The sequence below is a fragment of the Rhinolophus sinicus genome, chromosome 13, assembly GCF_057876585.1.
Source record: "Rhinolophus sinicus isolate RSI-liver-muscle chromosome 13, RSI-T2T, whole genome shotgun sequence".
Classification (NCBI taxonomy): domain Eukaryota; kingdom Metazoa; phylum Chordata; class Mammalia; order Chiroptera; family Rhinolophidae; genus Rhinolophus; species Rhinolophus sinicus.
Genome location: NC_142513.1, coordinates 22,438,475 through 22,452,879, shown reverse-complemented (window position 1 = coordinate 22,452,879; position 14,405 = coordinate 22,438,475). Strand labels below are relative to the sequence as shown.

The 14,405-nt window shown below is 49.8% G+C and overlaps 1 protein-coding gene across 1 annotated transcript in view; it reads left to right on the top strand.

Annotated features, from left to right (window-relative positions):
- The window catches only part of TTLL9 (tubulin tyrosine ligase like 9), a 38,597-nt gene that overhangs the window by 8,850 nt on the left and 15,342 nt on the right, over window positions 1-14,405 (top strand). Inside the window, exons 4-10 of the mRNA XM_019748496.3 lie at window positions 1,804-1,915; window positions 2,622-2,807; window positions 9,592-9,660; window positions 10,330-10,404; window positions 11,598-11,688; window positions 13,255-13,295; window positions 14,144-14,231. Coding sequence (XP_019604055.2) covers window positions 1,804-1,915; window positions 2,622-2,807; window positions 9,592-9,660; window positions 10,330-10,404; window positions 11,598-11,688; window positions 13,255-13,295; window positions 14,144-14,231 — 662 coding nt within the window. The remainder of the gene's footprint in view (window positions 1-1,803; window positions 1,916-2,621; window positions 2,808-9,591; window positions 9,661-10,329; window positions 10,405-11,597; window positions 11,689-13,254; window positions 13,296-14,143; window positions 14,232-14,405) is intronic.

Here is a 14,405-nt window from a genome sequence, read left to right as displayed (position 1 = left end):
GGTAGGGGAGTCATACCACTACGGTCTCACTGGAGGCTGGGTTCACTGGACGTGCGACCTGCTGTTCGTTTTGTCTGCAACCCACCGACGACTCTCTTTCACTCTCCTCCACTCTCCTCGGCTCTCCTTCGTAGCCGCAGCAGTTATATTAGTGGCTAATGGCTCAATGGCTACAGCTGACGGCCAATCAGCCACAGCTGATGGCCATCTACTACCCAAGCCAGCACCCCTCCATGTGAGGCCAAGAGCCTGTAAACTACTTTCTGGGGCTCTGCCCCCACACCTGCTCTGCCACTTACTATTCTGTATGAACTTGAGTGAGTTCCTTAACGTCTCTGGGCCTCAGTTTCCTCACCTGTAAAACTGGCTTAATAACAGAACCTAACACTTAGGATTGCTATGAGAATCAAGGAGTTAACATTTGTAAAGTATTTAGAACAGTGTCTAGCACATGGTAAGCAATAAGTATTAGCTATGAGAAAGTTTAAAAAACATGCCAAACAATGTTATATGCTACTTATGGATATACACATATAACACATATACATAGTTGTGGGGGCAGAGCCCCAGAAAGTAGTTTCCAGGCTCTCGGCCTCACATAGAAAGGTGTTGGCTCAGGTAGTAAATGGCCAACTGTGATTGCATGGCCATCAGCTGTGGCTAGTTGGCCGTCAGCTGTAACCAGTGAGCCATTGGCCACTAATATAACTGCTGTGGCTATGCTAGCAGAGAAGAAGGAAGAGAGAGAAAGAATGGGGCTAGCAAGAAGATGGCGGCTCTGCTGGCAAGTGTGGATGGCGGTTTGCGGACAGTGTGGATCCAGCCTCCAGTGAGAGTATAGTGCCGCCAGAGAGAATACAGTGGTATGACTCCCCTACCTATGGCTCCGTGGGTGTTCCTTTTTGGCCTCACCATATCCTGCGTTCTTACAATAGTAAAGCTATAAAGACACTCACAGAAGTGATACACACCAAATTCAGGTTAACAGCTTCCTTTGGGACAGGAGAGGCAATAGAATCAGACAAGAATATACACACATGGGTATCTGTAATTTTTTACTTTAAAAAGTTGGAAGCATTCATGTTGGCATTATTTTCTCTCCTGTCACATCTTTTTCAAGCACCTCCTCTCTGCACCCCAGCTCTGGTATTGCACTGGGTAGATGAATCTGGTTTCCTATCTCCCTGGCATGGTGGTGAAGAATGGGGTTGAAATTTGGAGTCAGGCATGTCTGGGTGTGAACCCTGCTGATGCCATGTCCTGGGGGAGGGAGGCTAACCTCATCTTAGGGCTCCGGGCCTGAACATAGCTACTTTCAGGGCTGCTCTGAGGATTCCGTGAGGGGATGGCCTGTTGACCTGGGAAGGGCTTGCAAATGTTAGCTAATTCCACTGCTTGGTAATGTGGACTTGGGGGTGGGGGGTGACGACTTGGAAGTTTCCAGGGCCCAGGCAGGTAACATGATCAGGTGAGGCTGGCATGGGCCGTAGGGAGTGGTGGGGATTGTGATGTGGAGAGGGTGTGCCCTGTCTGATACGGTGGCCGCTCCTCAGTTAGCCAATCGCTGCCAGGGGGCAGCTGGGCTCAGTTGAAGCCAGCAGTCTGGATTTTTGTAGGAACCTATCTCTAGTTTTCATTCTGGCCTAACAAAGCAGGCTGTGGTCAGCGGCAGCCCATGGCCACCTCCTTGAGACTGCTGATGGCCACACTGCTACTTACCTCTCAGCGGTACCTCCCTGGACCCCAGGCCCCCAGCAGTGCTGAGGTCCTCGGGTCATGACCTTTGTCCCACCCAACCCGCAGTGAAGGGGAGTGGGATTTCTACTGGTGTGACGTCAGCTGGCTCCGGGAGAACTTTGACCACACCTACATGGATGAGCACGTACGGATCAGTCACTTCCGAAACCACTATGAGGTGAGCTGAGCTGGGTAGGCCAAGAGGATTGAGTCAGCCAACGCTTGTCACTGGGTGTGGAAATGAACAGGAGCTGCTTTGTGCTTACAAGGACCAGAATGAAAAGTGTAAGGGAATTTGGGGTATGTGCCAGGTGGAGACTATATGCACTAGATATGTGATGAGCTAACTAGTAAGAGGGAGTAAGCATCTAAGGCCTGAGGCACAGGTGGTCCTAGGGTGGGGATTGAGGTTACAGGCTGGTTGGCATTTCAGCCCTAGAGATGTGAGGGCCAAAGGAGCAGGACGCTTGAGCGATTGTGGTGATTTCAGAGAGGAGACAAGTTGAGCAGTTTGGAGTCTAGAGATGGGAGGGAAGTTGGGTAGGAACCAGACCACAAAGATGGGACTGGAGGAGCCAATGGTAGGAGACATGAAAAGGTTAGTGCAGTTTAGTGGTTAGAAACATGACCTTGGGAGTCACACAGGTGTGGGCAAGCCCTGGCTGTGCTGCACGTTAGCTGGATAGCTCTGGGAAGCGGACTCAACCTTTCTGAGCCTCAGTTTCCTCACCTGTAACATGGGCTAGTTATAGCAGGCTCTCAGTCAAAGTTATTTTTACTGTTGTTATTTTGTGGGCCAGAGGCTGGAGGGGTAGTTGGGGTTGGGGGTGGACAGGACAGTGGGCAGACGCACTAACAGCCTGCCCACCCATCCTGCTGCCCAGCTGACCCGCAAGAACTACATGGTGAAGAACCTGAAGCGGTTCCGGAAACAGCTGGAGCGCGAGGCAGGAAAGCTAGAGGCAGCCAAGTGCGACTTCTTCCCCAAAACCTTTGAGATGCCATGCGAGTACCATCTGTTTGTGGAGGAGTTTCGCAAAAACCCGGGAATCACCTGGATCATGAAGCCTGTGAGTGCCCAGTGCCCGGGGAGGGGGGCTGGGGGCTGCGGGGAGGGGGCATCTCAGGTGCTAGAGTAGGGATCCTTCATGGTGCATCTCGGGACAGGGCTCTGCCTGGGGATTCAGCCTCAGACCATCCACCTCCCCTGAAGAGCCAGCTTCGTCTCCTCTCTGCAGTATGTGGACCCACAAATATGAAATATGACTGCTAGTACACAGTAGGTGCTCAATAAGTGTTTACTTGATGAACAAGTGATCCTCAGGACACCAGGACAGGGAATCCGGTGTCTTGCTGGAGCTCAGATCCCTACCTCTGTTCCTGACCTGAAAGAAAGCCATGGCCGGAGAGACGTGCTGTATTTGCATTGCCCCAGGTCCCATACTGGTCCTTGGGAGGGGCTACTCCCAGCCCCATTGTAAAGGTGAAGAGTCTAAGACCTATGTATTCAAGCTTTCTGCAAATACTTACTGAGCACTTGCCATGTGCCAAGCACAGAAAAGACTGAGCCAGGATTTACCCAGGCCTCCTGAAGGGGAAGGCTGGCATCCCCTTCCCAGGAGGCACAGCGACAAGGTCTGGAAAGCTGGAGCTGAAGGGCTTAGGCAGCTGAACACTGCAACCCACCTGCGGATTCCAGCTCCTGCCAGGCATTATCCTCTCAGACAAATGGTAATTTGTACTAATTGGGAACAAGCAATTGCATATTAAGTTGATTCCTTTCCCAGCCCACAGCCTTTACAGCTGTAATTAAGAGGAGGAATCGTGAATACATGTGTGCGCCTGCGCGGCCCCTCTCCTGAGCAGCTGAGGCTGCCTGCCAGGGGTGTGGGGTGTGGAGAGTGGGTGCCCCTAGTCAGACTGCCCTGGCTTCTAATTCTGTATCTGCCACTTTCGAGCTGTGTGACCCTGAATAGGTCACTCAGCCTCTCACAGTCCATTTCCTCATCTGTAAAATGAAATTAGTGGGTGTGCCAGCTGCTGGTCCATGGCCGACTTTGAATCGTGAGACTACAGAGAAGTAGAGAATTCTCAGACTTGAGAGGGGGTCAGAATTTTCTAGAGAGCTTTAGCTTATTCAGGCAGCCCACCCCCACAGTGTCTGGTTCAGTGGTGTGGGGCTTTCCTGTCACTCTCAGGGGACATAAGAACAAACCCTTGGGTTTGGAATGTGAAAGTCCAATCTAGAGTTAAACTGCACACATCCAAACTCTTTTTCCATCTAAGCCTTCTCCCCTCCCAACAGCTCAGGCCCCCTAGGTTGGCAGGGAAGTGAGCAGGATCCAGATGGTGGGGACCACGCTTGCTCCCCCAGCCTCCCTCTGGTGGCTGGGAGGCAGGTGCTGGGCTGTTAGGGCCGGGACCTGTCAGCCTCTGTGTCTGCAGAGCTGGTCTAACACTTCACTCAGGGTTGTGAGCGTCCTGGGCAATTTGGATTGTTCTCAGCTCTGGGGGCCTCTGTCCAAACTGCAGGATAGGAAGAACAGCATCTTCACCTTGTTTCACGAGTTTACCCCAACCAGAGCTTCTCACACTTTTTCACTGACATCTCCTAAGAGTTGGGATGCTTTGGGCAGCAAATTAGAGAAAACAACAGTAGCTCAAACAAGAGTTCTAAACTGTTCTCACGCTTTGGGCCTCTTTAGCATCTGGTGAAATATATGGACCCTGTCACAGAATAGTGTTTTTAAAAGCATACAATAAAGGATATTCGATTATAAAATAAAGCAACTATATTGAAAAACAGTTATCACACTGTTAGTCTGAGTCCTCTGAGATGCCAACACAAGGTTCAACATGCAGAATTTTGCCTGTGAGAGAACAGGAGGAAGGAGCCGGAGAGGCTGGGAGAGCTGTCAGACCCCAGTGAGAGGAGGAAGGTTGGGTAGAAGCTCCTAGCCTAGGCCGAGGAGTGGCTGTCAGAGGACTGAGTCCCCCGGCCCCAGGAGTGGGCCAGCGTTCACATCCCTGCAGCCTTTAGCTGTTGGCTGGGACCTGGGCCTCATTTTAGTAGCATCAGCGGGGGCTCGCAGTCAGTCACCCTCGGGCCATTAGAGCCCTGCGAGTGTGTTCGCACAGCCACCACACAAACTATTCAAACATTCTTTATGCTGTAGTAATGTATGTGCTTTTCATTAACAACGAAAAAGAGTCAAACAGCAGGCTCAATAGCTACCATAATTTCAAAGTCATCATAAGCATAAACAATATTTGAAGTACCTGCAACAATTATGACGAGGCATGTAATAACAACTGTGATTTCTTTTGAGAGCAAAGCCACAGTCACAGCCAACGCTACTGTGATCTGTTGCCTGCATTCATGATGAAAGGAAATGTGAAAATCTGGTTAGGAGTTAATGAAAATAAAGATGAAAATGTTTTTCTCATTCAAGATTACCGACCCCAGGGAATTTCCTTTAATGATGAAAAGTTGACTCCAGGGATGGTTTTTTTGGGGGGCTCAATATCATCATCATCAATTCCCAGCCCAGTGGGTTGGCTGCCCCTCTTAGTCACAATGTGGCTGCCGCAGCTCTAGCTTCACCTCCTCACACTTCCACCTGCCACAGGAATAAAAGAGCACATTGGTCTTGTGTCCCTTTTGAAGAAGACACAAACTTCTCAGACTTTCCCTGTCATCCTGCTGGCTCATGCCTGAACCAATGGCGTGCCATGGGGCCACCATGAGGACTCAGGCCTCCCCACAGGGCAAGGCCTCTGGGAAGAGGTGATCCAAACGGAAAAAAAGGGAATGGTCGCTGGGAAGACCACCAATCACATCTCTAACACCAATGAATACCATGCAATGAATGTCACATAATGCACGTTCTCCAAGGGCAGGGCAGGGGATGCCGGGGTTTGAGGGCTGTGAGTGGTCACAGATGGTGTAAAATCAAAGTGTGGTTCATTCTAATAATCCATGGATATAGTTTTCCAACCAGTTACATATCTTTTTATAAAAATAATATAAACATATTTTCCTCCCAAATTATCAAGTAAGATCGATACTCCAGGAAGTAGCACTGTGTTTATCATGTGACCCTGTGTACTCCCTGGCACTTTGCAGGAGGTGCATGAGCCCCAGGCTTGTGAGGCACAGATTTAACTCTGCTGGATTTGTCTGTCACCTACTGGCTGGGTAACCTGGAGCAGAGTGCTTGACCAATCTGTTCCTTGGTTGCAAAATGGGGATAATATTAATGCTACATATAGGTTTGGGTTTTTTTATGATTTAAGCTTTAATGAGGTGATGTGTGTAAATCCTTGTGCCTGGTATGTGGGAAATATCTGAAAAGTATTAGCTGCTGGTATCACTATTGTTACGAACCATTCCCCTAAACTTAGTGTTCTGGTTCTGTTGCTGCAGTCCAAAACTCAGCGGCTTGAAACAACAATCATGTCTTAGCTCATGAGTCTCCAGTTTGGGCAGCGCTTGACAATGAAGGCTCGTGGCTGCTCCCACACCTACTGGGGTAGCTCCTCTGAGGGCAGGAGGATTCGCTGCCATGCTGGCTCACTCACTCAGCTGGCAAGTTGGTGCTGGCTGTTGGCTGAGAGCTCAGCCAGGGCTGAGGTGTGGAAGACTCAGTTGCTCTCCCTGTGGCCCTCGCCATGTGACCTGGGCTTCCTCACAGCCTGGCAGCTGAGTTCCAAAGCGACCATCCCCAAAGAGAAAGCTGTGAGGGAGCTGTATTGCCTTTGAGGACCCAGTGTTGGAATCCACACAAGGTTCCTTCTGCCGTACAGTTAGTTGAGACACTCCTTAAGGCTCACCCAGATTTAAGGGGAGGGGACATTGATCTTTTGATGGGCGTGGGGGTAGCAAGGTTCTGGAAAAACACAGGGGACTGGAAATATTGTTGTGATTGTTTTTGGAAACTGCAGTCTGCCGAGCTAGATATTAAGTGATTCCCACTCTTAACAACCCTGGGATATCACCATGCAGGAGTTTATTTTCCACTCTTTAGGGCTATTTCCTTAGCAGGATAGTTCCTAACAATGCTTTAAATGACAAAGGCATTGCACTATCTCAGATAACAAGAAAGCTGGAAGTCCAAGTTCCAGGTGTGGGGATGTGCTCAACAGTGCCGTTAAAAGCCCAGGCTCCTTCTTTTTGTCCACTCTGTGACCTCAGTGTGTTGGCTGTCTGTCATCAGACTAGTCACCTCATCGGTGTGATATGGCTGTTGTAGCTGCAGGCATCACCTCCTCAGACTGTAGTATTCTAGAAAAGAAGGAAAGAAGCCAGGCATTTCTCTCTCTCTCTTCCTCTCTCCTTTTTCCCTCCCTCGCTCCCTTCCCTCCTTCCACACACCACTTTCCCTCTCTGCCTCCCTCTGTCCCTTCTCAACCCCAATATGTTTAACAAGGAGGAAAATCTTTCCCAGAAGCCCCAAAACCCCAAGCAAATGTCTCCTTAGGTCTCATTAGCCAAAACAGGCCACATGGTTTCTATTAGCTGCAAGGGAGGCTGGGAAGACAAGTATTGGGTCTTTCCAGCCTCCATCTTGAGAGGTGGATTTGCCAGCCAGGAAAAAGAGGCAGGGGAATGGTTATGGGGAAGGTAATCAACAGGGGTGGGGCTGGGCGTTCTTAAATCAAACTGTACGTTTCTTTAAAAAAAAAAAAACTTTGAAGTTTAATAAAACAGAACGTGCCCAAATTAAGGGGGTACACCTTGATAAATTTTCACGAAGTGAACACACTTGAGTAACCAGCAGCCAGACCATAAATAGAGTATTACTAGCCCATCAGCAGCTCCCTTCAGACTCTTCTCCACTCACTACCCCCCAAGTCACTAACAGCATAGATATGCGTATCTGCTTTCGTGCTTTATACAATCGGAGTCATATAGTACAGCTACACTGTGTCTGGTTTCTCTACCTCAATCGACGTCGTGTTCATGTGATTCACCCATACTGACGTGGGTAATTGCAAATTGTTCATAATTATTATTGTTTACTATTCCATTGAGTGAATAATTATCCATGTGGGAGTTTCCAGTTTGGAGCTATTATGAATCGTGCTGCCACGGACACTCCTGCACATGTCGTGGGTGGCCATGTGCACCCATTTCAGTCATGTAGGTCCCTAGGAGAGGAATTGCTGGGTCACGGGGCTGCCTATGTTCAGCTTTAGTGGATTCTGCCAAACAATGTACACTCCCACCAGCACTTGTGAGAGTTCCAGTTTCTCCACATCTTCACCAACACTTGCTATTGTCTGTCTTTCATTGTAGCCATTCTTAGGGCGTGTGTGTGGTATCCTATTGGGGTTTTCATTTGCATTTTCCTGATGACTAACAAAGTTGAGGGCCTTTTCACTGTTTACATGGTGTATTCAATCCTCTCTCATGAAGTGAATTTAAGTCTTTGGCATGGCCGTGAACTGTTGGGAGCCCTTGATGTACTCTTTCCAAAACAGCTGTGCTCATGTGGTTGCCCCTGAGTCACCACAGTGCTTCACAGTGCCAGTCTTTTAGGCACCCCATCTTTGGGTACACACACCTCCCCAAACCAGGGTACACAGCACAGCACACAAAGCAGGGCTGGGTTGCACCTCCTACTACACCCATGACTGGGAGCCCTTCATGCAGTGGACAGCCTGTACAGCCATGCGGACACGATAGCTCTGCCCACCCCTGCATTGTACAGAGAGCCCCACATTGACCAGTCGGGCCATGCTCAGAGGAGAACAGAGGGAAATGAGAGTTTGCACCTCCTGGGTGCCTCTATGCTGGCACTCAGGGGGACCTGCTGAATGGCTGCAGATAACTAAAGGGCTGTTCTGGAACCCAGGAATCAGATTTGTTCTAGGAGGCCCTAGAGGCCAGAGCCAGGTGGGCAAATTTGAGCTCAACACAGGTTAGGCTGTGAAAACTGCATGAGGTCTGGATTACTGCTAGAGCATAATGCCCAGCACACAGTACCATGTTTCCCCGAAAATAAGACCTAACTGGAAAATAAGCCCCAGCATGATTTTTCAGGATGCTCTAATATAAAATAAGCCCTACCGTATTTCCCCGAAAATACGATCGGGTCTTAGATTAATTTTTGCTCCAAAAGACGCATTAAGGTTTATTTTGTATTACAAGCATCTTGAAAAATCATGCTATGGCTTATTTTCCAGTTAGGTCTTATTTTCGGGGAAACACAGTAGACACCTACTATGTACCTTTTGGATGATGCTTAATAGAGCCATCCTGCAACAAATGGGCTGTGTTAGGAGGCAGGGGACGTGAACTCCCTGGTTCTGTGGATGTGCAAGGCCAGGCAGGTGACCATGGCAGAGGGATGTCACAGGAATAAGTAATGTCTTTGGTGCTGACTGCTCTGTGTGATATTAAAGATTCTCCCAGTCCCTAGACACCGTGAAGCTATGAATTATCCATGCTGGCATTCAGTGAAGGCAGACTGATTTCAGTATTAGCCGACGGAAAACCTAATTAGGAAGGCAAATTGATTTCCAAAAAAAGAATTGGATGATGTGTTCCCAGGACTGTTAGAAATGGTTTTTTAATTGTCTGCTCTTTTGTATTATTCATGCAATTGTATGCCTTTGTGAGCTAAGTGGGTCTGTCACTTTCCCCTCTGCTTCTCTCTCTCCCTTCTGCCAGGCTTAGCACTTCTGTTCCAGCCCCTTCAGGGTTGGGCTGGGCCATTCCTCTGGGGATCGCTGGGGGCCCATGAGGCAGATGGAGACACAGAAATGCTGGGGAGGGGCCCTGGGCATAGGGGTGAACAAGGAACCACGTAGAGCTGAGAGCTGACCTTTCTGCACCCACCCCCATCCCAGGTAGCCCGGTCCCAAGGGAAGGGCATCTTCCTCTTCCGGAAGCTGAAGGACATCATGGACTGGAGGAAGGTGAGCTTGTCTCTTCCCATTCCACCCCAAGCCCTACTCTGCCCTCCCTGGGACAAGGGGCCCGTCCTTCCTGCCCTCAAATCTTGGAGGGCTGGCAGAGAAGCTCTGCCCACAGCCCTACCCATGGGTGTGTGGTCTCTGGAGCCAGACTGCCTGGGTTCAAATCCTGACCTTGACACTTAAGAGCTGTTTGACCTTGGGTAAGTGACTTCACCTCTCTCTGCCCAAGTAAATGGGGGGTAGTAATAGTACCTGCTGAGAATGCAATGAGTTATTATAGTATGCCTAAAACCTGAGAACATTGCATTCTCTACTTGGACCTCCTGCTCACCTGGCTGGGGGTAGTTTGACTAACTTCCTCTGGGTCCTAGACTGAGCCTGAGGTAGCTCCCGTCCTCTCCTCCCTCCATCTTTGTCCCAAGACATGGCGTAATAAAAATCCTGCTTCCAATCCTGCCTCCACCATTCAGAAGCTGTGTGATTTGGGGAAAATTGCTGAACCCCTCTGAACCTTAGAGATGATAATGGTACAGGGTAGGTGAGAGGAGCAGGATGACCAAACTACTATACAGCCAGCACCTGTTGCACTAGCAGGCTCACAGCAGTTGCTCAGTAAATGAATTTCCCCCCCTCCACCATGTGTCCTGATTCGTCCCATGAAACTGTCAGGGCACTGCTGGGAAGAAGCTCACCAACCTGGAGGCCCAGCCGGCCCGGAGCACTGTCAATCCCTCTGGCAGCCATGTGAGTATATGTAAGGGGTGGCCCCGGGTCCCAGGAAGGGAAGGCCTGGCTGCCTCTGTCTTGAAGCAGCTTGGGGTGAGGGAGTGATGGTAGATGTCAAAAATTCTGCCCTTGGGGCCAGAAGCCCTGGGTTTCAGTGCTCCCTGCCACTAGGCTGTTGTGTGACCTCACTAAGTATGTGACACTTGCCTTTGGGCCTCGGTTTCCTCACCAGGTTACTATGAAAGGGACAGTGGGTGGGCAAGGGCTTTGCAGACTGTGAGGTGTCATGCACATTTGTGAGAGAGCATTGCTTTCTTCTCCAGCTGGGCTGGCCAGGAAAGAGTTAGCCGGCAGGGAAGGGAGAGAAGGGGGCCTGTGTGGTGCTCTAGGCAGCACTGACCAGTAGAACTTTCTACAGTGGTGGATATGGTGCCTATATGTGCTTTTCTATACGGTGACCACTAGCCATGTGTTGATATTGAGCCACTGAAATGCGACTAGTGCTAAATTTTTAATTTCCTTTTTTTATTATGATAAAATATACATAAAATTTATCATTTTAACCATTTTTAAGTGTACAATTCAATGGCATGAAGTATATTCCCATTGTTGTGCAACCATCACCACCATCCATCTCTAGAACTAATTTCCATCTTCCCAAACTGAAATCCTGCACCCATTAAACACTAACGCCCCATTTCCTTCCTCCCTCCAACCTCTGGCAGCCACCATTCAACTTTCTGTCTGTATGAATCTGATTATTCTAGGTACCACATATAAGTGGAATCATACCATATTTGTCCTTTTGTGTCTGGCTTATTTCACTTCGTATTATGTCTTCAAGTTTCATCCATGTTGTAGCATGTAATGTCACTTACTTTTAATCAATGTAAATGTATGTAGCCACATATGGCTAGTGGCTGCCCTATTGGATAGTGCAGGTCTGGAGATTAAATGTCCAGGCTCTGGACCCAGCCTGTGTCGGTCGACTTCCCAGCTGTAACCCTGACCAGCTGTGTGACCTTGGGCTAGTCACTCCCCCTCTCTGTGCTTCAGTTTCTCATCTGTGAAATGAGGATAACATTAGTACTTCCCTGATAGGGTTGATTTAAGTATCAAATTACATGCCCCAAGTAGAGTGCCTAACATAATGCCTAGTACACAGGAAGCACTCAATGAATGTTAATAGTAATAATTACTATTACAACTAGGACACAAGAAACTCAGAGGACCAGAAAGAAGAAATTCCTGTGGAGAACTACGTAGCTCAGCGTTACATCGAAAATCCCTACCTGATAGGAGGTGAGATGCCGGTCTATGTTCCCTGCCCTTTCTCTGAATGGTCCGTCAGTCAGTCAACAAGCCTTGACTAGCAGCCTACTGTGGGCTTGGCCTGACACCAGGCATGACAGGATGCAAAGATGGAGATCTGTCCGTCACTCTCCCACCTTCTAGCCATTGCCTATGCAGTTCCTCTGCCTGCCATGCCCTTCCCACTCCCTTCTTGGTTCACTAAAATTCCCCTCATTCTTCAAGAACCAACTTGTTCATGCGTTTATCCAACAAATATTTATAAAGAGCCTACTCAGTGCCAACCACTGTCCTAGGTGCTGGCTGCCCACTCTGCTCTCATGAAGCTTATACTCCAGATGAGCAGACAGCAATAAACCAGAAACAAGTAAATAAGATAGTTCCACACAGTGGTGAGTGTTATCAAGTAAATTAAGCAGGATGATGGGACAGAGAGTGAGGAAGGGCCTCTGTGAGGAGGTGACAGGTGAGTTGAAATGTGGAGTCACCTGTGGGTAGATGTGGAGGAAAGGGAGCTGTAAGGGCCGAGGACCCAAGCCTCCCCCTTGAAGCCTTCATAGATTTCCCCCGGCCATCTCTATATCTGCTTTTCCCACGTGGGTTCTGAAATACAAACATTTCAGGCCATGTGTGAGATGGGTCTCATTTGGAGGGTCTCATCTGAGAGGGGCCAGGTGCTATAAGGGGTATCATTAAATAGTGTTAATGCCACTTGCTTCCTCTTATCTCCTTGGGTAATGTCCTTCCCTGGGGCAGTCCTTGGGTCTCTTCTCCTCCCTCTCTCCCTCCCCCAGTGACCCCATCCTCTCTCTGTGGCTTTAAATGCCACCTAGATGCCAGTGACTCCTGCTTTCTATCTCCAGCCAAGACGTTGCCCCCACACCCCAAACCCTGATGTCCCACAGCCTGTGACATCCCCTCCTGGGCATCTCCCAGCAACTCAAACCCAAGGCCTAAAATCTAGCCCTTCTCCTCCCCCAGCCCTTGGCTTCCCCATCTGGGCACACAGACCCTCCCCCCCCACCAGTTGCTAAGCCAGATGTCAGAGACTCTTCTGGGTACGCCTCTCTCTTCCCCTCCCACATGCCATTCTTCACAAGCTCTTGAATCTGTCCAGCCACCTCCAGCCCAGTCCTGGCCTCTGTCCTCTCCCTTCCGGAAAGCTGTGCTGGTCTCCTCGCTTGTGCTTGCGGCTACTCTGGCCCCCTTCACTCCACAGCGGCCAGAGGCATTGGCTACCTTTCTGCAGCTTCCATGGTAGATGGAACAAAATCCGACATTGCACATGACCCAGACCCTGCTGACCTCGCTAAGGAAGGAGCGAGCTCCTTCCACTCTGCTCTTGGACCAAGCTCTTTGCCCCCTTGGGGCCCCTGGCCATGCAGTTCCTCGTGCCCCAGGACCCTGTCCCTCTGGACTAGACAGGCACCTTGTACCTCGTGTGGTTTTATTGGGATTCGTGTCTGTCTATTCGCTGCTGTATCGCCCGACCCTAGCACAGTGTCTGGCCCTCGATCAATATTTGTCACATGAATTAATTCTTTCCTTGCCTGACAGGCCGCAAGTTTGACCTGCGTGTCTATGTGCTGGTGATGTCGGTGAGTAACTAAGAAAAGCTCCCTCCTCCCGTGGGGGGAAAGGGGCAGCTGGACCCAGGGACAGGAGGCAGAAGCCATTCTGGGGCATCTGTGTGGGCTGTCTGGTTTTCCGCACCTGGGGGAGCCCAGGGGGGCATCTGAAGGTGGGGTGGGGATGGATAGACAGAGCTAAGTTTTACCATTTTAGATGCTCTACCATCTGTATTTGCTTTCCACCTGTCCTTTATTCACTTAGTAATCCACAGTAGTTACAGCTAGCATTTATTAAGCTCCTAGTAAGTCCCAGGTCCTGATATTTAGCAGATTTTCTCTCATTCAGTCGTCCTGCTAACCAGGGAGCTAGGTGCTGTCTTTCATTTCACCAGTGAGGAAACATACGGAGGGATTGAGTAACTTGCCCAAGGTCACACCGCTGGTGAGTGACAGAGTTGGGATCAGAATCCAGGCAGCCTAGCTCCAGAGCCTAGTCTCTTAACTAAGGAGATGCTGTACTACCTCCACTCACTCATTCATTCATTCGACAGACATGTAAACCTCCATGGTGCACTCTATGCCTGGCACAAGGAGACGGGGTGCCCGAGACAAGCTCGCCGTCTGGTGGGGACTAAGGATACACCCAGAGCTGGGGGGTTACATGTTGATGTGGAACAGAGAAGAGGCCATTAATTTTATTCCTTTAGCAGCCTCAAGGAGGCTGATGTTTGAGCAGATTCTTGAGGGGTGATGTGGGAAAGAAGGAAAGGCATTCCAGGAGGAGGGAACAGCAGGTGCAAAAACCAGGCGGTGCGAAAGTGTGTGTATTTATTCCTCTTCCTTTTTCTCTCCTTCCATTTCCACCTCGGCCATAGTACATCCCCCTGCGGGCCTGGCTGTACCGGGATGGCTTTGCCCGCTTCTCGAACACCCGCTTCACGCTCAACAGCATTGATGACCAGTGTATCCTGGGATCCCACCTCCCCACCCCACGCACTCCGCCCCTCCCATCCTCTGGCCGGTCCAGAGAGAGCTCATCCGTTCCACAGATGTTTGCCGAGCCCCTACTGAATGCCAAGTTCTGGTTTGAGCACAGGAGGTAACAGCAGTGAACAAGGCAGGCCTAGTCCCTTCCCT